At 46.8% G+C, this 25,218-nt stretch overlaps 1 protein-coding gene across 1 annotated transcript in view; it reads right to left on the bottom strand.

Moving 5' to 3' along the window:
- ST8SIA1 (ST8 alpha-N-acetyl-neuraminide alpha-2,8-sialyltransferase 1) overlaps positions 1-23,303 on the bottom strand; it is a 100,957-nt gene extending 77,654 nt beyond the window's left edge. Inside the window, exon 1 of the mRNA XM_039698250.1 lies at positions 22,806-23,303. Within this exon, the coding sequence (XP_039554184.1) occupies positions 22,806-23,050 (245 nt within the window). The 5' untranslated portion in view covers positions 23,051-23,303. The remainder of the gene's footprint in view (positions 1-22,805) is intronic.
- Positions 23,304-25,218: the final 1,915 nt, after the last annotated feature.

The raw sequence follows: 25,218 nt of genomic DNA, 5'->3' as shown, positions 1-25,218 counted from the left end.
TCTGATGTCAGCTTGCAGACAGTTAATGCTCAATGGCACCCTGGTGTGACTCATGTCCCAGTCAATAATGACACAGGAGCTATTTTGAACATCCCAAATGCAGCAAATATAGTATCTAAAATTAAAAATGGACAGCTCCATGGCATGGGCTGTCAGCCAGGAGGTCACAGCTCCTGAGCTGTCTCTTCTCTGCAGGTGGGGGGTCCTGTCTCCCCAGCATGGCACCATTTCTCCAGCTGCCTTGGATGCTGTCCTGCACAGAGCCTGTAAGCACCCCCAGCACTGGGCAAGGCAGGGGGAGCAAAGCTCTTCCTCCCAGCTTTTCCCTTTTCAGTCCATGCAAGTGAGATGTGCTGCATTCACGTGAAACCAGACTGGTGGGGAGCCACTGGGGCAGCAGCAAGAGGAAGGCACCTTCACAAACATTCTGCAGGGAAGTGGTGGAGTCACCATGCCTGGAGGTGTTCAGAAAACAAGGATGGTCCAGAGCACATGGATGGGGAAAGGACAGGCGAGACTACAGCTTGGTGCTGCTCCTGCAGGTCCCAGCAAGTGCCAGCAGTGCCCTCACTGAACAAGGGCATGGATTCAACCATTGCACAAAAATGTTAACATGAGACTTAATATTTCATTACATTATGGCTCTAATGGAGCGTTAAAATAACAACTGAGGCTCACATCCAAGTCTGAGATAAAAATAATTTGTGAACTGCTTTAGTCAGACTCTGCTCAGCTGCCTGGGTTTAGGTGGCATCATGCTAACCTTGATCTGGTGACTGCAAAACAGAGCAGGAGGTGACAGCACAGCCTGACACAAACCTTCCCTTTACATACAGCTCCCATCTGCCTCAACTTCCCTTGGTTTGCTTTGGGATCAAATGAAAGCCCAGGGAAACAAAAAAAAAGCACCTGGCTTTGGAGTTTTGGCTGGTGTAAAGACAACCACCAGGCCTTCACTCACAAAGAGGGTTTTGAGGAGCTGCTGGAATCCAGAGTACAGGATTCACTTGGGTTTACTGGGGAAGAGTTGCACAGATCCATTTCACTGCCATTTATTATTGCTTCCATCTGCACACCCCCCCAGCAGAGGCAGAAAGCCCTACCAAGGGCCTCATGCAGTGCTGTTTCCCAGGATGTGCATCCCCTGCTGGAAATACTTCAGGGATTAAAGTCACTAGTGGCTCTGAAACACATCAGGCTTGACAACTTCTAACAGTTTCAAAATCTGGAATTCTCCTCGTTATGTCTTGGATGCAATGTTTCCATAAGGCTAACACATCCCCATGTTGTTGCAAGAAGTTTTGGTGGTAGGGGAGAAACCAAAAACCACTGCTTAAAAATGTATTAGGGTATTGTCTTTAGAAACTCTGATCAGAGTGTGATTTTTTGGCACTTTGGGTGCTGATTTTTAAATTATTTTTCCTCCCTCCTTTAAGAGATCCTTAAAGGAAGCTGCTCAAATTTCAGCCTCCCCTCTGATGAGCAGAATGGTTGGAGTTTCCTGAATTTCTTGCTATGAACAAAGTTTTTTACTCTTTCCATAATTCCTGTGGCTAGTCTCTTTTTCAAGACCCACCCCTAAATATCACATTCTAAATAAAGCCTGGAAATATTATTTCTAGGGTAGCTACCCCCTGCTAGCTACAGGCAAGCTGACCTCTCATTAGTCACACATCCCACACCATCCAAGAACAGACCAAAATCTGGGCTCATGTCCCATCTCCCAGAGCAGGCAGCAGCCAATGCCTGCAGCCGTAAGAGAGCCCACTCAAACACCACATAATGACCATTTTTCTGGCCATTTTTTTGCTCCAAGCTGGCAGTCTGGGAATTTTATGACCCTACAGAATTCTACAAAGCCATTCAGTAACAGCAAAATCACTGGTTCTACTGCAGTCAGTGAGCTTGGAACTGCAGCTGACATTTGGCTTCTGAATATTCTGTGAAAACACTGCTGGGTTTGGTCACACACACTGAATTTCTCTTTCCTAGAATTCCCTTTTCCTAAACAGCTCAATCTAATCATTGCAACTGGGGATTAGCTTGAAGAATTCACCGAGACTCTGAGGTTCTCATAGTGCTTAAAGCACCTTACTACTCCAGGCATGCTACCTACCCCACTCAAGATGAAATTGAAAATTATCCTCAGCACAATTGTCAGGGAATGTGATCCTAAAACCTCCCCCCTAAGAAAGATCAGCTGGACAAGCACCAAATGAATAAGAGAATGGCCAGTGCAAATGCTCCTGGTATCCACAAAAGCATACCAAATGGGGATTTTGGGACAACAGGCATAGTTAAAGCTCTAGCTACAACTAAGAGCTCTGCCAAATACAACATCTAAATCAAAATACATTGCTGTGCAGAGGTTCACTCCTGAAAATACCCAGTTACCCGAGTTTGAACAATAGGTCTAAATGCGATGAAAAAGAAATATGACAAGAGTGGACAGCACAGAGCAGAACAGAGATAATCTGATTTACTCCCCAGCAAGGTCTCTGCAATATGGTAACATTTTACAAAGACTGAAGTCATGACAGTATTCCTCCTCACGTTTATTATTATATTGTTTCTTGGTGTGAAGCCTTCAGCCTGTTTCAATGCCACCTGCAGCAATTTCTGGTGTCTGGACTTTACAAGGATCATACAATATTTCTCCAACTTCCTCAAGAGAGGAAATTTGTCAGGACAACAGAAAGGCTGCAGACAGTAAATCATGCCTGGTACTGCAACCTGCATGAAAGGAAAGAGGCTGCATTGCAGAGACCACAGAATAAGGACAATTGATGCAAAACATCTTCATTTTCTTTGCAACAGAGCTGCTGTGACTTTTAAAAGTAAAAATTGAACTACAAATTAATAATAATTTGCTAAAAATTGCTAAATTAATAGTTGGGGAGGAAACTGTGAAATCAAGAACTTGCACCTTTTCTGCATCATCAGTATCTTTTCAGAATTTTTTCCAGGCTTTTTTAAGGTGCCCAAAAGGGAAACAAAGTATTTTATTTAACCTGATAGTATAGTTTTCACTACCTACTTTGATTTATCCAGAGAATATTTGGGTTTTCATTACCTATTTTAAAATCACTGATCTGGTGCCACCCACACACAGTAGAGTTCACAGTTCTGTTTCCCAGACTGCTAAAGAAATATTAAACTGTTTTTCCATCCAGTGGGATGAGATGGTTACCCTAGCCTTGCTGCCTTGGCCTTGAACAAAAAAATCCTGCTGCCTTCTAGAAGGTAAAATCTGACCTGTCAGTCACTGCACCTCATCTTCATCTGACTGATTTTCTTTAACTCTATTTTTTTTAAATATACAAGTGATACATTTTTCTTCCAGACACATTCAAAATGTTTTATAAAACAGAGGATTCTACTTTGATTGTACGTTTAGGCACATTTAGGTTGGAGAAATAGAGATGAGGCTAAAATTTGCCAGGAACTACCTTTTTGATTGAACAGTGTTTGTGAACTGGAAGAAACCAGGATATGAAGCTGAGAGAACTGGGATTTTTCAGCCTGGAGGAAAAAAGGCTTTGAGATGACCTAATTATGGCCTTCTGGTGCCTGAAGAGAACCTACAGGAATGATGGAGAGGGACTTTCCAAGGGTCTGGAGTGACAAGACAAGGGGAATGGCTTCACTGACAGAGAATGGGTTTGGATGGGATATTGGGAAGGAATTCCTCCCTGTGAGTGGGGCAGGGCTGGCACTGGGTGCCCAGAGCAGCTGGGGCTGCCCCTGGATCCATGGGAATATCCAATGCCAGGCTGGATGGGGCTCTGAACACCCTGGGACAGGGGAAGGTGTCCCTGCCCAGGGTTTGTTCCAACCCAGGCCATTCTGTGATTCTGTAACTGAGCCAATAAAAGCCTACCAGATCACCTGACAAGCTTTTAGTTTACCTTCCCTCCTCCCAATTCTTTTACTTAAATATGGAACAGCTTTGATGTGAAAAGCTACTGAAACACAGAACTGCTCACTTCCTTTCAGACAAACATTTTGATTCGTGCAAACTTGTCTCAAATTCCTATGCACAAAGCCTGCTTGCAAGCTTTGAAATACAAATAAGGTATGACTTGTAGATTATGAATTCTAGGACTTGGTCAGATGAAGTTTTTCTAAGACTCTCACACCAGATGTATAAAAGAGCTGTATTATAAGGCAACCACCACAAATTGTGACTAGCAGAAGTGAAGATATCCACGTTAGTCACGCAGTGAGAGCTACTGGAATGCAGGATGTCCCTGAGCTGCCTGTATTGTTCCCAACCACATCCAGGAGAGACAGCAGCAGGGACTTGGCATCTCACCTGGGAGCTGCAGTGAGCAGCCACATTCCTGGGGAATGAGGAGCTGAGCTCAGGTGATGGTTTCTGGGTGGCAGAGACAGAAACCTCCTGGAATCAGTGGCAGTGCCCCTTTGCTGTGCCAGTGTCACCTGCAGCAGCCTCTAAACCAGCTGTGCCACAGAGACACAGGGCTCATCTCACCCACAGCACTGGCAATGCAGACTGAGGCCACTCCAAGCCTCCCCACAGACACCACACCCTTTAGGTGGGCTTCATCTCAGCCAACAGCTTCCTCCTCCCTGCTGAGCACGAAGGGCTGCCTCAGATAAACACATCTGCATCTGACAGCTTCGTGCTTTATTCCAGCCCGTGAAGCCAGGCCAGCTGCTCCAGACCCTGGGAAGTCAGGGGAGCTTCTGCAGCCAAGGTGAGCTCTGAGAAAGGCACTGCAGCACCCATGGAAGGATCCTGCCTGCCAGCAGCCCCATCGGATGGTTTGTCACCTCTGCTCACACATCCCTCACAGAATGAGCTGCAGCAGCTGCACTGACAGGAGATTTTGTCACAGAGAATTCAGAGGCAAAAGGAGCAGGGCAGGGGAGGAGATTAATTGCTACATGTGCTATCTTATTTTTTTTTAAATCTTATAAACCTGGCAGGAGGAGAGCCATTTTCACAGATATGAGGGGAAATTAATGAACAGCTGTCTTGCGAAACAGCAGAACCATCAACAGAGACAAAGTTACACTGCATGAGGGAAACATCAACTGTTCTCACCCCTTCCCTCCTTCCTTCCACTGAAATTGCTGCTTGCTTTGCGCCACCACAAGCACAGAGAAATATTTGGCCTCAACAAGGGCACAGGGTGGCTGTTTTCTTTCAGGAGACAGAGATTCACTAAAAATTAATTGAGCAGCTCTAATCTTGCATTTGAGCTTGCACTATCTAAAGGGTTGATAGGTCCCACCTGGATCCTAGCAGTCAATTATCACACCACAGTGACTTCTCCACCTGCTTCTGCAACCCACTTAAAAGCCCTATAAGTAATGCTCCTTGCAAAAGTGCCCCTATGCTCCACTCCAAAAAAGCCTACAGAGTGCTTTTCACTAATTTGATCAGTTCAGTCATGCCCCTTGATAAAAAAGGTGAACTAGACAGAAAGAAAACAAAAACTCCCTTTGTTACGCAGATTTCCTAAAAGCTGAGACAACAGAAATGCAGAGGAAAGGAATCCTCTTGCACTTGTCACTCCAAGTGGTTTTTGATGCAAAAACTGGATGTGACCTGGCAGCCATTCCCTACACACGTGACAGAGACAAGAATATGTAAAAACACCACAGGAAAAGGCATGAAAAACCAATGTATTTTCAAAGGTGCACATCTGGAAAAAGGTTTTGTCATCTGGTGCAGATGAAGGTGCACATCTGGAAAACAGTTTTAACCCACCAAAGACGGATGAATAAACCTGAAGGAAGCCCAGCTTTGAAGTGAAACTTGTTCCTCTTGTTTCTCAGAAACTGCTTCTCACATCCCCTAACCCACAATTGTTCAGGAGCTGGAAGGAGTTTTGCCTGGTTGGAAGCATCCAGCTGATGCCAAACAAAATAGGAAACCCTGGGCTTGACCTCTGTTTTATCCAGTTTTTCATTAAACTGGTAGGAACTCACTACCCTTAAGACTTCTATTATTCTGTTTAATTTGGATGAAATCTGCCAGTGAGAGAAATTTGTTCAAGTGAGTGGGTTACGATTTGAGATTTCAGTTCTATCACATTTCCTACTGACTGAAAAGACAAAAATAATCCACAAATGCCAAATAATGCATTGCTTTAGCTTCCTTGAAGTGGACACTGACAGAACAGTGTGCTCTTTGTTGCTTCTGCACACCCAGAATGATACACCAGTTAAGCTGTAATAGTCTGATTTTGGATGAAAGCCAGGATTTAATGCATCACCGAGCACTGACACTGGACTTCACTCACAGCCCCAGCTGCTGCAACCTCCAACATCACTTCTGCCAGCAGCTGACCACCAGCTGGCCAGGGACCCAGAGATGTTTCTGAGCTGAGTTCACTGCTCCTTCTGAGTGCTGACAGATGGCTTCTAACAGATAAACAGGAACAGTGAAATTATCACAGATAAACACAGAGCCATTTATCTGAAACACACCTTGAACTTGCAATTCCTCTGTTTGCAGGTAACAGCTTAAATTTTGAAATTATGCTAATGTGTTTTAAACCTTGCCTGAGCCCTAGGTGCTGTGAAGTCAGCTCTACTGATGCAAACACTTTGCTAAAGGCACTAAGTAGATTAAAATCAAGGAAAGATATCTAAACTGGAACCTCTTTTTATCAGAAAATCAAATTCCAAGTCTTTTAAAAGTCTTTTGGTGAAGCCCCAGAAAAAGTTACATGGTAGCCATCTTGCACTCATATTAAACACCATCACAGTTGGATTATTTTGCCTCTTTACAGACTTACTGAAAGGAGGTAAGATCTGGGTTGAAATGAGTCTGTTCTTACAGGGAGGATCAGCTGAGATGCTTTCACAAATCACCTCCAGACCATCACCTGTCCCAAGAACAAGAGGCCACATACTCTGTTTGTCTTCACACCTTTCTCTCTTGTAGGTCCAGTGAAACCCAGAAAATCAAGTTTATTGATCACTGGGGACTCCATTATGGTGAAACAAAAGCAGAAGCAAATGCTGGATCACAGAGTTTCTTTTTGCTACTCTCCTACTTCCATTCCCAAGGGCTGAGTGACAGCTGTGTGCTGTATTCATTGATTTGAGATGGTCAAAGCTCCATTCTGCACTCAGGAAAGTAGTTTTTTTTTCTTTCTGAATGTATCTCAGTAGCAAACACTGCCTTACTCCTGCTAGCAGCACATTAGCAAGGACAAAATGCTGGTGCAGAAGTAATCTTTTGCCATTTGGTCTCAACAGCTCTGCCAGCTTACCAACAACTCTGTAAAATGCCTCTTGTGATTACTCACAGCATTCTCAAACCTCCTCTGTCCAGTGCTCCCTATGGCAAAGAAACCCCAGGAGCCTCCAACAGCAGGTGGGGAAAAGTCCAGGAGATGTTTCCTGAGTTTCCTCCCACATCTCCTCATTTCTGAGTCCTCCACTGCTTCACTGGCCACCCAACCTGAGCCAAGTCCCTCTGTTCAGCCACAGCACATCCCCTGCTCACCACAAGCATCCTCCTGGATTCCAGGAGGCACAAAACACTGGGAATTCCCTGGGCTGGACTGAAGCAGTGGGGATCTAAGCACTCTTTTGCATATAAACCTGTCATCCACATTTCTGTTCCTTAACAAAGGACATGCTGAGGCTTATCATCTGAGCTATTCCAGACCTAAAAAGAGATGGCAGAACTTCCGCCAACCCACAAGAAAGAATTCTCCAGTGTAAGCAAGGAACATAAACCTGGCTTTCACTACAAATATTAACACAGTGCTGAAAGCAGAGTTTCCAAAAGTCACCCTTCCAAAGCACCCAGAAGTTCAAAGACACCACTACAACTTGTCAGGGCTCTGAAACAGTCCTTATATATCATACATTATACAATCCAAACAGCTCCAGCCATCAAGGTCATCACATATTTACAGTTTTCAACCCACTGCACGCTGCTTTGCCATTGCCATTCAGCCAATGACACTTGGCAGCACTCACTGCAAACAGGGAGTTTCACAACACACCAGTGTTTAGTGGTTCTGGGGTGGGGAGGTTTCCTGTGCAGGCACAGAGGCAGCAGCAGTAGAAAACAGAGCCAGCAGTGAAAAAAAAGAGGGGAGCACAAGACAGGAAGCACATTTGAGTCTGTCCCAGTCTAAGCAGTTTGCTGTGAATAAATCAGGAATGCAAAAACCCCACTACCCAGAGCAATCAAACAGCTTCCTAGGGAATAAACATGATTTATGTACTAAGTTCTTAAAGGCCTGAAGTCCTGGCAGAAAATGTAATTTATCCAACATCCCCCTCTGCCCAATCCGGTGGCCCTTAACAACCTAACACTCCACACGAGATTAGTATTCCTAAAAGCCTGTCAAACTCAAACCACAGAGATTATGACATGTTTTGATTCCCACACATCTTGCCAAGATGTTTTCTTTTCCATCCACTTCTCCTGCCTCTGCCAGATGTGCCCCCAGCTATACCATCACATCTGCCCTGCATCCCCAGGCATCAGAGGGTGGGTCTGGGAATCCCTGGGCTTCCCAGTGCTCTGGGACAGCTACAGGAAATGCTCCTGGCAGAAATTACGTCTGGAGTTTCTCCTTCCCCTCCTCTTTCTGAGTTTCCCATCCTTTACAGACTCCTTTATTCTGAGAGAACACAGTTACAGGATCCATTAGAGTAAAGGTAGTAAACAGAAGACCTGTTGCTGTTCAGGGAGCTGCCAAGCATACTACAACAAAGCAAAACACGCCACCTTGAAATGCCTGCAAGAGTTATATATATTGCAACACTGTGAAATTCTAAATTAAAGCCAAGCCTGAAGAGTTTGACATATACAGCCACACATCACAGGAAACTATTTTGGGTTGAAGTACTGCAGAATTCCTAAGTTTAATTAGCTGCCATGCTCCAGATTTCACAGACTACCCGTAATCCAAAGAAATCTAAATATTAAAAATACTTGAACTAGGTTCTGAAAAGATCTGAGGGAGGAATTTATAAACCAGCTCTTTCCAACGAGACATAAAACTCACACCATGCAGTCTCTCAGGCTAGTGCATCCAGCCTGAGCTTGCTTTCACCCAGGAATCCACATCCACAAGTCCCAAAGAATGAGGCACAGTGCTGGGGACAATCCTCCTGTAGAAGACTCCAGGAAATCCCTGGGTAAACTCTGGGTCCCCTGGGAGACCTGTATCCCTGTCCCTGACAGCCACAGGAAGGGCAACACAGAGCCATGTGAGCAACCTGGGAGATTCCTGGGGTGTGTCAGGGATCACTTTTGGTACAGGTGTTGATGGGTCAGCTGGCACCACTACTCACCAACAAGAAAGCCCTGATTGGGGATATATAATCAATAAAAGCACTGGACCATGAAACACTGCATTCAGGATCCTGAGGGGAGTGAGGTGGGAGATTCTCTGTATTGATTGACCTTGAACTCGTCAGTTTGCACTGGAAGAAGCTCAATCCTTCAGGAACATTGTGGAAACTACGTGTTGGGAAGAAGAACCCCTCAGACCCGGGAGCTGGCCACCCAGGACATGCTCTCTTTCTGACCCCTTTGTCCCCAGCTTCTTGGGCACAGGGAACTGACTGAATCTGTGGTTTTCCTTCCTGCTGCTGGATAAAAATAAAAAATGTGCCCTAACAGGAAGATAAATGTCAGTCTCCTGACCTGCATGAGAACACTCCCATGTTGACACCTACAGGATGTGCACTGCACAGAAGTTAATCCAACATGTTTTTTTCTTTGACCCAGCCTCAGCTCCCAGGCCCGATACAGCTGATTTGAAAGCATCCCCCAGCTGGGCAGTCCAACTGCCACCTTTCCAGGTCTCAAATTCATCTTGAAAATTCACTTTGCAGCCCAAGAATGCATGACAAGTTACAGAGCTCTACTGAATCACAGCCAGTTGGTCTATGCTACTCATTTCAAGAAAATCATGCAATTATTTAAAAAAAAAAAAGATCAGTTCAAAAGCAACAACTGAACAATTTTAGAGAGCAATAATTCAGTTTCCACAGCAATTAAACTATTTACTACAGGGTTGAAGATGAGCTATTTAGTTTTCAACAGCATGGTGACATTTTGTTTTCTGGTACAATATCAAAATCTAAAAATCAACCAGACAAAAAAGCAAATTAGTACAAAAAAGGGTGTACAAGCCAAGGGAGAAACACATTTTTAACATTATAATGCAGCATAAGAATAAGAAACATATTTAAGAACTAACCATTCCAAGAATACCTGCACTTTCTTAATTAAGCATAATGAAGGAATTGATTGTTTATGTAAGCTCTAAGAACATGGAAGGTTGATGTAAGTAACAACAGTAATTTGAAATGAGGTGTTGAACTAAGTTAATGAAGGCTAAATGAAGTCTCAAAATGCTAAGAACCTGAGACATTGATTTATGTGGGACATCATACTACTACTGCATTTATTGCATGACTTCTCTGCAGCATTTGGTGCCAAGCCTTGACAGAGATAGGAAACTCAACTAAAAGGACCTGATGCAGTAATTAGTGCTGCTAAAGACATTTCTGTGTTTTTGTGCACTGCAATAAAAACCCACTATCAGCTGATTTATGCTGCACACCTCTCAATCTCCTGCAGATCCCACAGGGGTCCTACAACCATTGGGAAGTAGGCATGTGTGGGGCAGGAGTAAAAAGATGGAAGCACTGCAGAAAAGAGAAGGACAGCACCCAGCCCCAAGGTGTCCCTGCTCTGCACAGCCAGGCCACCCTGGAGAGGTGCTGGCATTGCACACCAGACATTTGAAACGTCCCTGTCTGCCCCCACACATCCCTCACCTCCCCAGAGCTGCTCAAAGCTTGGAGCCAGAACTGGCCGAGTGCACGTGGCCAAGGAGCTCTGCAGTAGCTGAACATCCCCAGAGGAGTGAAGCTTGGAGCTCCCTGAATGCACGTTATGTATGCATCCATTTAATGCCAGCAGTGTGCATGATCCTACTGGAACAGACAGTGAGGAGTCACCTCATCAGAAATGCATCCAGACAGAACAAAGCATGCCTTTGTTCTGAAATCTCACCCCAAAACCATAGTAACCAACCCCATTTTGGGATGCTGTAATTCATCATCCCTCAGCCTGAGCTGCTGGTGCCCCAAAGGACAAGCTAACCCTCAAAAACAAAGCTCACTAGATGCCAAGCCTGTGGACTGTCTAGTTGGCAAAAAGCAATCAGAGAATGAAAAAACAGAGCAACAAATGTTGTTTTCCTGTCTTTTTGCTAACCATATGGACATTTTCCCTACCACAGCTCTTAAGTAGGACAGGTACCAGAGATAGCTGCAGTGAGTGGGCTGTACTCCACATATTTCATCACTCCACTTCCAAATCTCACCACTTCAGCAGTCATCTCTAGAGCAAAATGATTCTCCTCTCTTGTGGCATGAAAATGCACTCTATTATGGTTTCATAGGCTCTCTTATACCTCTGGCCATTGAAACTGGACCCTCAATTTACTCAAGTGACCTGCTTCCATCTGATACTGGAGCTTCTTCACTGAAATTATAATTTACCTCACGCTGTTTCAATTAATTGTTACTTCCTTGGGTAATCTTGCTTAACCAACAGAACAGTCCTTAAATTGTCCACTTCACTGAATGTTTTACCCTTATTTGATTGCTTTTCTGATTCAGCCAAATACTTGCTCTCAGATTTCCTAACTATGGTCTTTCTCTGCTATTCTGCTTCCCAAAAATGTTTCTTGATTTTATTCTCTCCTCTTTATGTTTCTTCTTCTGCAGTGCCCCTCCTGCTACAAACTCCTTGTCTCTACTGTGTTAAGCCCTCTATCAATCTTCCACCTCTGAAGGCTTCTCCATCTCACCACCTTCCCGCCTGCCCACCAAGAGCATTTTCCTTTCTTCTGGAGCACTCCTTTCTGCAATCCTTTCCTTCCAGCTGACAGGAGGGCTCTGGCACTTCTCCAGGAGAAAACTCAGCCTTAAAATAAGAATATATGAAGGAAGGCACCTGGAGAGCAGCCAGGACAGGGCCAAAGCTGGCAGAGCTGTGCCCTGAGAGCACCAGGAGAAGGGTAAAGCTGGCAGAGCTGTGCCCCTGCCCAGGCTGGGCAGTGCCTGCTGCCTCTCCCTCCTGTCACTGGGCATGGAAGAAGCTGAGGGATCTGGGACACAACCAGAGCCCAGTCTGCACCACTATTTATAGAACACATTACTCTTTGAAATGGGAAGAGCTGCTGGTGACAGCTGAGGTAGTTCTGGAAATGATCCAAAGCATTAAGGCAATCCTTTTCCAAGGCACCAGGGCACAAATCATTCTGGAGCTGGCACCCCTGTGTGTCACCTGTACATTCCCAAGGGACAGCAGGCACAGCACCACCTCCAGCAGGGAGGGATGCGAGGGCAGCACCAAGGAAAGGAGGGAGAACTCCCAAGGGTGCCTCCCCTCTCCTCTTTCCAGAGGAGCTGTACCAGGGAATGCAAAAGCCCAGAGGACACAGAGTGCTTTTCACTGGGAGTTAACTTTATGAAGATTTCTGGTCTTTTACAGTATTAACATTTAAAAGCTACTGCTAAAAAGAGTAAGCAAAAATCCTAAACATCCTTCAGGAAATTTATCCAAGATATCTACTCAGTATGAGGATAAAAGTAAAAATTCACTAAATAAATCATTCAACCTACTTAGTCCTGCAACAAGGCATCTTAAGGCAGGAATATTGCCTGAAAGTTGGTTTTAAAACACTTTTTAAATCATGTTTATGTGCTCAATCCCTTGTCCAGTGTGTTTTGGGAGATCTTCCTCTGCAATACATTCAGCCCATTCACTTTAGACCCAAAAAGGTGGTGATGAAATGACAATGCCTGGCTATTTCTTCCTTAGACGTGTTTAAAGCTAGTCTGTTCTTAGCATTTATGCAGGTTTTTGAGAAATACCTCTACACTGGCAGCAATTCATGCATGGAAACAACTTCTCAAGACTTTGTGGTTTATTTTTAATTTCTCTAAGGCAAAACAAGTTATTGATCTTGAATAGAAAAGAGTAAGATTCTCACCAGGCAGACTGCAGGGCCACACGAGACACCACCTGAAACCAAATCTCAAAGCTGAAAGTCCTCTGGGAAAGAGCTGATTAAGCTCTAAATTGCTGAGAAAGCTCATTTTCATTGAGGTGAGCCCCGATTTCAGGTGACAGACCCTGCCCACAGTCTCCTGGCTGTGCCACAGAGAAGAGCCCAGCAGCAGGGACTCAGCTTTTCTCTGTGATGCAAATCCGCTGTTCTGCAGCAGATGAGAAAACTGAATTGGTACTAAATTTGTAAAACCAACTCAACATTTTCCCACAGATTAGGTGGGGAACAACAACAAACTCAACCCTCTTAGTACAAGACTTTCAGTAGCAATGGCCTGTTAAACAAGTGAAACACAAAACAGTTTGTTTGCAAGAGAAACAGTTTGTAAATGAGAAAAAGCATCAAAGAGCCAAGGCAAAAATAAACATGTTCTCAGATGCTGGACCCATTAGCAGTTACTGAACTACACTAAATAAGTGTTTTCCACTTGTTCTGTTGTCTAAACAGATCTATCAAAACACACAATTTCTCTATTGATAAAGTTCCTTGTTGTTGTTACCATTTGTGGATCAGAAAGCTCCAACAGCACTCTGCCACTCCCTTCTGGATACACTTAATGGCACTGGCTGAAACAGGACAGGAAGAATAACTATGCCATGTGCATTTCCACTGCTTCATCCAGCTGGGCACACATAAACCTGGAGATGTTCAGCATTTGTCCATAAGGCTCAGCAAGCGTGTTTGTGCTGGGTGCTTGCTGGCTGCCAAGACAAAATGTTCAATAATGTGACCTATGAAGGAATGCCCAGATTGGCTTTGTTTCTCTTATTCCCTTCACTGTTGCAGCTTCCTTAATTAAAAAATGCATCTAATTATAGGCTGATATGTAATTCTCACTATAGCAATCCCTAGCACTTAAAAACTGTGAGTCAGGCCCCCAAAATGATGATTAAGCACAGAAATGAGGCATCTGAATTACAACAACCCACACTGGATTTTTACTTGCCTTCTGGGGGCAAGTCACCATTCACATTTACAGCTCTTCCCTGCAGTTATGAGGGGTGAAACATTCAGTCTCATTTCTAGCCCATGAAAGCAAGACTGTCACAAAGTCACCTGATTGCAGGAGCTGGCACAGCTCTACAAGGGTGGGCATGCTCCAAATTACACTGAGTGCCCCTAGCCTCCAAACAGATCATTCAGCATCCCTTGCTGCTTTGCCCTGAGGGAGGAGTGAGCATCGCCAAGCCAGGAGAAATTCTGCAGGGGGACATCCCCCAGCCTGCTGAGCCCCAGAGCCTGAAAACAGCTGGAATCCTGGTCCTTGGCAAAAGGTGCCCGCCTCACAATCCTAAATTAAAACCAGCACAGTGATAAACCTTAAACTCCTCTCCACATAACTGAGGAATAGTGGTAGATATATAAAATTTCTGAGAACTTACAGGTGAGCTATCTGCTCTATAGACTTGGGTAGACAGACCAAAGTTTCTCAAACCATTTCTTAACTATATCATAAAAACTACAGAGGTCTAAAAGCAAATAAAATTTAAATACAGTATGTGTTTATCTCAAAATTACTTTTCAAATCAATCATTTAGCAAGCTGTAGACAGAATGTTCACTTCATCATTCCCATTCTCATCTGATCCAACAGCCTTCCTCTGCGCCTGCCTCATAAATATTGCATCTCCTTTCTACCCCACGTTACAGCCACACCCTGGAGAAATTAATTCTCATGCTTTTTACATTGCCATTAAGAACTAAATAGCACAACACAGGAGACTGCAGAGTCTGAACCTCACCCAGACAAATAAAGAAGGCAGCATTGCCTGAGTGGATGGCAGTAAATCACCCACGATGAGCAGGGATAATCTAAAGACTGCATTCCAATTAGGAATGTCTGCTGCAACACTCACTACTGCTGGCTCACTTGTGACAGAACTCACAGCTGGAGCAGCAGTAGCAAATCTGAAATTCACCAGTAGCTGACAATTCATCCTTTATACAGTAACTGTGAGCTACTATCCAGGAACAGGGATTCATAGCCCTAGTGAATGCCATACGTGAAATAAAGAGTTTTTCTACTCCCTCAGAAATAGATAAATGCTTCAACAGAAGTCATGGAAAGAAGAACAATACCAAAACAAATGCATTTCACACATCACAGGGAGTGAGCTGGTAGCCCAGGTTCCAGCAGCAGGAGGAGCCAGCACCCACCAGAGCCTCAGCACAGGTGTTGGGGCATCCTTCCAGGAGCACTCCCACAGCCCATCACTCACCAGGCAGCCCCTTCCTGGAACAGCAATGGAGCCACAACCAACACAAGCTTCAAGGGTCTGCAGCTCCGTGTTGTCCCTCAGCCCAGCCTTTTATACCCCCAAGTCAATGCCCTGCACCTGTGTGCCCTGTGTGCCCTCTGTGGTTGGTCAGTGCCCCTGGGCACTCCATGGCTCGTTCCCTGCAATGCTGCTCACCTGTGCTGCACAGCTGCAGCCACTCAGGGATGAGCCACAGCCCCACCCCAGGCACCACTAACTCAGTGCCTACAACATTCCTTTAAAATTCCTTTAGTGCATTAAAAACTGCACTAACCCATGGGAAACCCACCCCATTCATCAAAATTCATAATCTGTGTAGCCAGGGTCTCACTACACACATTCTTGGAAGGAAAATCCTTCTGAGCACAGAATGTTTCTCTGCAAGCTTAAAGCACTGTAAAAATAATAGTTTCTGGACAGTGATAATTATTCACAGAATTCCCAACCAGCACCAGTGGTGACCTAGACCTGAAGTTCAGTTATAAGAGATAACCATGCCATGTACATAATTTCCTTAATTCCCTTTATAACTCTGCTTCCTTTGCTGTACAGAAGTACATGGGGAGCCAAAGCCCAGGGTCACCTGCACTTAGAAGTAGGAGCTCTGAAACCCAGCTGAGTAACCCCAATAGTCTTCATCCCAAACACTGAGGCAGATGGAACAGAATTCCCAGAACTGACATCTGGCCAAGATGGACCACATTGGAAAATAATAAAATCTTTTCACTGGAGAAAAAAATTATGTCTTGTTTGTCTTCCATCTCTGACAGGAAATATAAAGCTGTTATTTCTCTATTACAGCAACAGCCACTCCTGGCATTCCAGAAATATGCAGAGCAAGTGTTTCCCACAAGAAAGCAGGGAAAATAGCTGATGATCTGTTTTCCCAGCACTCCTTAAAGTACAGGAGATCTGTATAGCAACGATTAAATGAAAGCTGGTGGTGCTTCCTCGGAGCAGAGGCAGCCTGATAAGTAAAGCCTTTATCCTTTTAGTACGTGAAGGCAAAGCCTGCAATTTACCTGGAAAGCCTGGAAAGCAGCTGCTGGAACATCAAGGATGCAAAACAACAGATGCCCTGATGATCAGTGGGAGTCATACTGGAAGTTAGTTCAGATGGGGAAGGAGACAGAGGAGTAAATAATTTCACACGAGTTCTTTGTATCACTGCTGTGAACGTTAATTGGACAATTATAACAGGAGCCACTCCAATAGTCTGGGGCTCCCCTTAAAGCAGAGGAGGGCCTCAAGCAGCTGAAGAATGGGAAAAGACTGAAGAAGAGGTGGAGAGGAAAAAAGAAGGAAAAATTATAAACACAATGGTTGTTCAGGAAATGTTCGGGATGCTCTCAGCAAACATGAAAGACATTAAAAATGTTAACCATTTCTATTCAGCTGTTCCCAGCAGCTTTAAAAGCCTCACTGTAGCCACATCTCCATTTGACAAGAGCATCTCTAAACCAAGAAATTAAGGAGGGCCTTTTCCAACAAATGGAACAGAAGTCAAAACAAAAGTGTTGATGTAATGCAATAACAACAAAAACCCCACACCATTCTGCTATCCATAAAATATTGTAGAACAATCTAATTTCATAACTTTCACCTTTATCCTAAATGGAGCAGTGGGAAAGTGACCTCCAGAATCCTGGTGAAAGCTGGGATTTAGTTCTCCACAATATAATTCACCTTGTTAAAAATTTCCAATACCACTAAGGTCAAGGCAACGGGCACAGCTTCTTCATGAAGCTCAGAGCTTCTGTAGCAAACACTTCACAGGAAAAAACTCTTTGCCAGGGTCCAGGGACTTACCAGTGCCTTGTCCCACCCCATCTGTTGTTTATCTAATTAGGTTAAATTCCAAGACCTGGGAGAAGAACCTCTGGTCTTCTGTTTGTAAAAATTGTGAAGTGACAAAAGCTGAATCTACACTGAGGTTTACAAACACTACTTAGCTTGGAGTAATGTGCTTCAGTCTGAATTGAACTGTGTGCAGCTGTGTTAAAATGATTTAGCATCAGGAGCAATTTCCTTGCATTTTGAGAACCCCACGCAGCATTCAGAAAAAGATTAACGTATATCCAGGGATTTAAAATGTAAGTATTTTTTGGTGCTCAGAAAACTGGAACAACAGAAGACTGCAGTCCAAACAGCTTCTTCATTTCAGTGAGGTTTATCCACACTGGGGAAAGACAAATTCTAAAGGGTGAAAGACAATTCATTTTCCATGCATTTACCTACTAGCAACCTACTAGCCTCAAAAATAGGAATTTTCATATATGTCACTGAACACACATCAAACGGGAGCAACAATCTTGCTCTGGCTGAAGATGAAAATTACAACGAGAGGAATAAATCGCTCATTGTTCCATTGTCTGGATGATTCAGTGCCCACTGCACGGCAAAGAAAAGGAAAATCTAAGTGGGAAAATCCATACATCCAGCAGTGTCTGGTGTGTACATACCAGACTTTCGGGGCCCCAGCTGGGTAACCTAAATTCCAGCAAAGTCTCTGCTCCTCCTGTTCCCCAGTGCCTGGCTGAGGGCCTTTGGCTGCTCCCAGCTAACAGGAAAAGAGCCTCAGGCAGCTGGCTACATGCTCCCATATCTACTGGCAGACTGGGGTTTTTACAAATCCAAAGGAAAGCAGCAATCCAACAGGGTGCAAGATACCAGGGATCTCAGCAGTCTGTTTCATCAGGACTGCGAGGCAGTCTGTAAGAAAATGCTTCTTAGGGTCAAGGAAGGAGGAGAGCAGGAGCTGGAACTCAGGAACTGAAATCAACTCCTGTCTTGCCATGCACAGCTCTCCCCTGCAAAAACACTGTGAGCTAACTCAGACAATTATTTCTCATTGTTTTCATGTCATTCAGGTATCCACCTTGAAGATATGGAGCCAAGCCTCTCTACAGATTGATTTCTTCACAGCCTCCAAATAATAACTTGCCATAAGAACATTTCTCTCACCTTTAACCTGCTCTTCAAAATTGTACCTCTTCACCAAAACAACTTCTCAGCTGGAAACCACAAATTGCAAATACTCCATTTATCCCCAGTGAAGCAAATACAACAGCAACAACAACAAAACAAGTAAAATGTTGATGAAAACAGCCAGGCAGTAGCAACACCCACTAAGGACAGAAAAATGAGCTGGATTTGGCTCAACACATGGGCATATCCACTGGTTTCAGGGCAGGGCTTCCCAGGGCATAGAGGCAGAATTGACCTAATCCAGCATCTCCCAGGTCTACTCCTAGCTCTGTCCTTCATAAGCATCTAGGGAAAGCAGGGATAATTCTGTACCTGATGAAGCTGTTTAAGAAGGGCTGAACTCTTACCTAAAGTCAACCTGAGCAATACAAAGTTTAATCTCAGATTTGCCTTGAAATAGCCCAACGAGGATCCCAAGACTCAGGTAATTTGCAGTGCTGCCATAAAAAGAGAAGGAAAAAAAGTCATCTGAACTAAGGAGAACCTTGCTGCCTCTGCAATGGCATCTGCCATACCCAGCTGGGGAAGTGCCCTGGCACTGCAGCTCTGTGCCCAGGCAGGCCAGGATGAGCAGTGCTGCTCAGGGGCTGCTCTCCTGTGCCTGCACTCCAGGGGCACACAGGAGCAGTGGGCAGAGAGCAGCTGGCAAGGGGCACTTCCAGGGGGGAAAGCCCTCTGGCACCCGGGAGCAGAGCAGGGTTCTGCAGGGCAGCAGCACCCTGTGCACGTCCCCACTGCCAGCACAGAGCCTGGCTTCTCTGTCAGCCCAGCACTGAGCCTGTGTGAGTCCAGGGCAGCAGCCTCTCTGCTCTGCCATGGAAAATGGACAAACCTGCTGGGAAGGAGGGGAGAAGGCACCAGCCAAGGTGAGCACGGCCAGTGCCAGAGGGGACATCACTGGAGAGTAAAGACAAGCTGCAGCAGATGCTCTGGGCTGGAGTCAGGTCATGAGCAGTGAGTTCACAGGGGACATCTGCCACCAGTTTGATCAAGGCACCCCCAGAACCATCCCTGCTGACCTTTCAGCATCACCCAAAACTGAAGCAGCAGAAGCAGGAACACAGCTAAATCTCAGTGAAGCCTTTCTTACAGGGACTGTCCCATCTCCTCCTGAAGAGCCTCTAAGGCTCTCACCATCATCCAGCCCCTCCAGGGACTCCTGGCAGTCCAAAACCCACTGTCCCCACAGCACCCCACTCCCTAAAGCTCCACCCTCCACAAACAAATGAAAGAATGGTCACATAACACGCAGTGCTTGGGATTTGTGGTGTATGGAGCTTGTAAGGCAGATAAAAAGATCAAGTTCTGCCTTTAATGAATTGCAGCATTTTAAACAAAATCATCCTAAAGGTATTACTGTATGCAATTTATTCAGCAAATAACAGAAAACAAGTAAAAACATTTTTGCCTAAATAATCTCAGCAGCACTAGGCCCTAAAAAAACCCCTAATGAATCTGGAAAAACAATTAGGGCTCAATAACATTAACCACCTCAGAGGATGACAAGCCATTATACTGTAGGCAGATTAGACACATTAGCTATTAGTGGCTCTAATGATGGTCTTACTCCTATTTTGACCACTTTGCAGCTCAAAATTGAGCAGTTTTACCATCTGACTGACAGAACATTCAGCATTTGTCAGACAGGAGATGTTTTCACTGTATGACTACCCTGAACCTCTGGTGTCTTGAAATGTAAAGGCATCCATTGCTAATTATGCAGGTATTTATATCTGAAAAGCTGTTCTGGAAATCCATTCAAACACAAAACCCCCATTGAATCATTCCACAAGAACCAGGCCAGTCTGGTTCTTGCGTAAGGAAGAACAGGGGTCAGATCTTTCCACAAGGTTTGTGGCTGTACTGAGAGGAGAAGGAAGCAGCACTGGAGACTGAGGGCCCACCAGCACTTGGTTGCCAGGGTTCAACCCAAACTACCCCAAACTACCCCGATGCTGGTGCTGAGCTTGCTAAGTCACTCAGTGAAGTTGTCCTTGGTCCACGTACAGAAGGCAAAGGGGGAATAGTCTTTCTGAGGTTTGAAAGATATGATTTCATCAATTAATTACCCAACATCCCCTTCAGCAATAGGAGTCTCGTGAGTGCATGGGAGGAGAAAGTTCCAAACCTAGCAGGTGTTTGCTCTGTGTAGCAAGAACCTGGTGATGCAATACCAAAAATGCCAGTCTATTACACAAAGCAGCACTGGATTTTTAGCCCAGATTAATTCCAATTTATGCTTTAAACTGAGTGAAACCAACATTGTCTGTTAACCAGAACCTGGCAGGAGGGCTAGGGAGAACAGCAATTAACACTGTCCTTACATAATATTTTATTAATAATACATTAAAGCACGCTTAATATTAAACTATTATGGAAAGCCATATTATTTGAAAGTTCAGATGCAGGTTTTCTGTGAAGCTCTATCCCTCCTTTCCCATTCCAACAGAGACTGACATTCTCTGGAATTTTCCAGCAGAAAGTTAAATTTGGAGTTTTTACAGCTGGCTTGCTTAGGGACATCAGGACCAGAGCAAAGAGTTTCTGTTAACCTCAAATATACAGCAGCTTGCCTGACATGGACTTCAGCTTCAAAATCTTCTTTCAGGAAGAGAAGCAAATTAAAGCAGCAAAAATAGAGTTCTACTTCACAAGTGCTGAAATAATACAGTTTACTATACTCACTACATATCTCCAGCATACAATTTCTCTTAAAAACTACTTTTAAAGCAGATTGATTTAAAGTTCATTGTATTTAGTGCTGTACCAACTCATCAAGAGGCTCAGAAAAGAAACAACAGCTCCTTTTATTGCATGAGACTCTCTTCAATAGCATCTCTGAGATAATCACTATGTTTAGAGAGTGGAAAAACATATGGGCAAGTGGAATAGCTGATAAGCCACGCAGAGTTTTTGTTACTAAACCATGTGGTGGAAATGGTCTAAAACTGTTTTGTAAACTGAAACTGTAGCAGCACTACCAATCTTCAAACAACATTTGGTTTACTAACTTGACAACTAATAGACCAAACTCTTTCCTACATAACCTGGGGGGCAATTAAAAAAAAAAAAAAAGCTGGATTCATCTACCCCCAAAACTGGGGGAATTTGGTGCACAGGATCAAGATTAACTAATAGTCAAGAAGATCAACGTAGCTTCTAGTGTTAGTTGCTTTAGGAAAGGGATCCTGCCTTGGACCTTATAGCCAGTTCTGTATGAAAGGCAGGACTTCTTCCAGGCCTGCCTAATGAGAGAGCATCAGCACATTGCTGCTCATCACCCATCACTGCTCAGATTTCCTCCAGGCTTTGGGGGCTAACCAACAAACGTGCATTCCAAGAACTGTAAGGTTCCTGTTATCTCAGCAGACAAGATGTTAAGCTTGATATTAACATCAGCTCCACTTCATGACAAAGGCAAACAAATTCAGAAAATACTGAAGAGTTTAAAATAAAACTGTATGCCACTTAAAAACAAACAAAAATATTTTTAAAGGGGGACAATAAGTCCCTTGAATGTTGGATCTGATTCATTTTACTGAAGAGGGTATTTCTGGAGGCTGTTTGATTACCACTGACTCTGATCTTTAATTTGCTACTTGGAGGACAGGGACAAAAAAACAGCTTCCCTCTGGGAAAGGGAGGGAAATCTGCCTTTCTCGCAATTGCCTGTACTGTACCCAACATGTGAGAAAATTTTGAGAGGACGCAAGTCTCCACTGCAGACGCTTTCAAAGAGACTGATTAAAAAATCCTGCCCAGCGCAGGGAGCCGGCCGGTGTTCCCGGCTCGCAGCTGTGGCAGCTCGGTCGCGGCATTCCCCCTCTCCTGTGCAGCTGGGCAAGGGAGGATTATCGCCATTTCCCAGGCACGGCAAGAGCAAAGGGGAGAGAAAAGGTGCCTTTTCACGTGGCTTCTATAATAAACCGCACGGAGCCAAGGAGCGGCGCAGAGCCTCCCGAGGCTGCTGGAGCGGGCTCTGGCTCGGATGCGCATCCGGGGAGACATCCCTGCATCCAGCGCAGGCATCCCGGAGCCCAGGGGCCGGGCTCTGTGCACACACATCCCTGCTCATCCCTGCGCATCCCGGAGCCCCACGGCCGCGCTCTCCCTGCAGCCCCGGCTTTGTTCGCAGCCACGGGCGCTGCCGGTGCCGCTGATACCCGGGCAGCGAGCAGCATCCCTTTGTGCAGGCGGCCGCCGCCCCCTCGGAACCCATCCCTGCGGGAACGAGCCTCCATCCCCGCGCCGAGCCCCTTCTCCTCCCCGCAGCCAACGGAGACACCCCGAAAAAAGTTTTGCCGGGCAGAAGGAGCCCTGCCCGCCTGCCGCCCGCTGTGACAAAACAAAGGGTCGGGGGAGAAAGAATGAAGTTGTGGCTGGGGCTGGCAGCGGGCCGGGCCCGGCTGGCGGTGCCGCTGCCGTCCCCGCTGCCCTTGGGCCGCGCACGGCGGTACCTGAACAGGGCGACCGCGGTCTGGTTCCTCCTCCACGCCTTGCCCTGCTGCAGCAGCACGCCCTGCACGATCTCCTTCTCGTCGGGCAGCCGGTACACGGGGAACACGTAGAGCCAGCAGAGGACGAAGACGCCCAGGGCGCTGGCGCCCACGGGCAGGCGGGTGCGCGGCCACTTCCACGGCAGCCCCGCCATCCTCCTCCTGCTCCCGCAGCGCCGCCGCGGCTCCGGGCCGCGCTCCCACATCAGGCCCGCGCCATGCGGAGCCGCGGGCGGGGGCCCGGCCCGGCTCAGCTCCGCTCAGCCCCGCCGCCCGCCGCCATCGCCGCCGGGGGCGCGGGGCTGCTGCTGCCGCTGCGCCGCGGCTCGCTGCTCTCGGCGGCTGCCGCCCTTCCTCTCAGTCATTTGGTCCCTCGCGTTCCCCGCCAGATGATGCTCCGCCGCTCCCCGCCCTCCCTCCGCCTCCTGCCGAGCCCCTCGCTGAGGACCGACCCGGTAAATTTCCACCCCGCCCCGGCCGCGGGGCGCCCCGGCCTCGCTGCCCGGCCCGCCGGAGGGAGGGAGGGAGCGGAGACCTCAGAGCTGCGGGCTCGGCTCCGCCGCCGCGCCCGGCCCCCTCTCCGCGGGCACCGAGCGGAGGGAGGATCGCGGGCTCGGAGGGAGGTCCCGCTCCGCTCTCGCCCCGGCTCCCACCGACCGCTCTCCCGCTCCTTCCCCTTCCCTCCCGGCGCTGGCTCTGCTCCCGGCAGAGGCCGCAGCTGCTCCAGCGCGCCCGGCGGCACCGACCCCTGCCCGGGCTCCAGCCGAGAACCCCGAGAGCCCCGGGCTCCGGCCGAGAGCCCCGGACCCGCCCGGGCTCCAGCCGAGAGCCCCGGACCTGCCCGGGCTCCGGCCGAGAGCCCCGAGAGCCCCGGGCCGCGGCCGCCGCCCCCGCCCGCTCAAAGCGCGCCCCGCACGAAGGACATCCTACAGAAAGCACAGGGCAAAATCTGCGCGTTAGGGTTCTCCCGGGAGAATGCGGCGAGCCGGGAGCACGGCAAGCCCCAGAGCAGAGCGAGCCCTGCCAGCAGCGGCAGCTCCTGAGAGCGGCGGCGGAGGGCACTCGCTCTCTCCAGCCCCGAGATGAGGGGCTCGGGGCACACATCGCAGCTCCCTGCAAGGGGAAACAGCGACAAGCGCTGCTCTCATCGCCGTGGTGACCCTGAAGAGACCCGAGGGAATGCCATGGAGCTGTGTCAGGGGAGGTTTGGGCTGGATCTCAGGAAAAGGTTCTTCACCCAGATGGTGCTGGGCACTCTAAGAGGCTCCCCGGGGAAGTGCTCGTGGTATCAACCCTGACACAGTTCAAGAAGCATTAGGACAACACTCTCAGGCACACGGTGGATCCTTGGGGTTGTCCTGTGCAGAAGCAGGAGCTGGATTTCAATGATCCTTTTGGGTTTCTCCCAGTTCAGGATATTCCCTGATTGTCCGTGCCCCTGGGGTGGTTGGGTCTGTGAAGAGAGCACAGTGAGGGGCTGATGGTGCTCCAGCCCTCTGGGGCTGCTGCTGCCGTGCTCACAGTGAGGGAGAGCTGGCAGAGAAGCCACCCACAAACCGAGGAGCAGCAGCATGACCCTTGCACACCTATGGCAGTGCCCAGCTCAGGCTTCCCATGGGGAATTCATCGGCCACCAGGCTGAGGGTGCCACAGCCCTCAGGCCTCTAAACCACCAGTGCCATCGTTGATGCCAGCAGAGTGACCCCAGCAGTGGAAAGCACCTCTGATAACCAGGCTGAAACATGGGAGGCACATTCCACTTCTCTCAGCATCTCAGTGGCAGATCTGCCTTTCACAGCCCACTCTCTAGTCCCTGCACAAAGGCAGATCCAGCCCAGGCTGGTTCCATCCATCTCCAACCACACCTTTCAGACCCACTGGAAACACTGCAGACTGCCACATAACCTGGGTGAGCAGCCAGCTGCTTCCCAGACCTTCAGCACACTGAGTCTTGGCTGTTCTGGGGCAACTTTCAGGGCTGAGTAGTAATTAAGGGAATTAAGGGGTAATTGGGTGAAGGAAGGGAATCGAGAAGAAAGTTTGATACAGTTACTTTGGTATCTCCTGGGCCTAAGGCAGCAATACAATGCCATAAATACTAGCTGGGTGTTTCAACAGTGTTTTCAGCTCGAGATCCCAATATGCTTAGTTCTCATTGCAAAACTAAACCTGGAAATCTCAATGCGCTTTCAGTGCTTGAGAGAAAGAATAACATTCTCATTCACAGCATGTTGCTGTGTAGAAATATACACTGACAAACAGAACATTTACTTCATGATGTCTAATGAACATAAAAATGCCAGAAACATGTAATTGCAGAAGAAATATTATTTTCATTCATATTTGATATGCTGCAGTTGTCTGGAGTGTTATA

This window comes from Passer montanus, unplaced genomic scaffold (genome assembly GCF_014805655.1).
Source record: "Passer montanus isolate IOZ18808 unplaced genomic scaffold, ASM1480565v1 scaffold122, whole genome shotgun sequence".
In the NCBI taxonomy this organism is placed as follows: Eukaryota; Metazoa; Chordata; class Aves; order Passeriformes; family Passeridae; genus Passer; species Passer montanus.
This window is presented reverse-complemented; position numbering and strand designations above follow the sequence as displayed.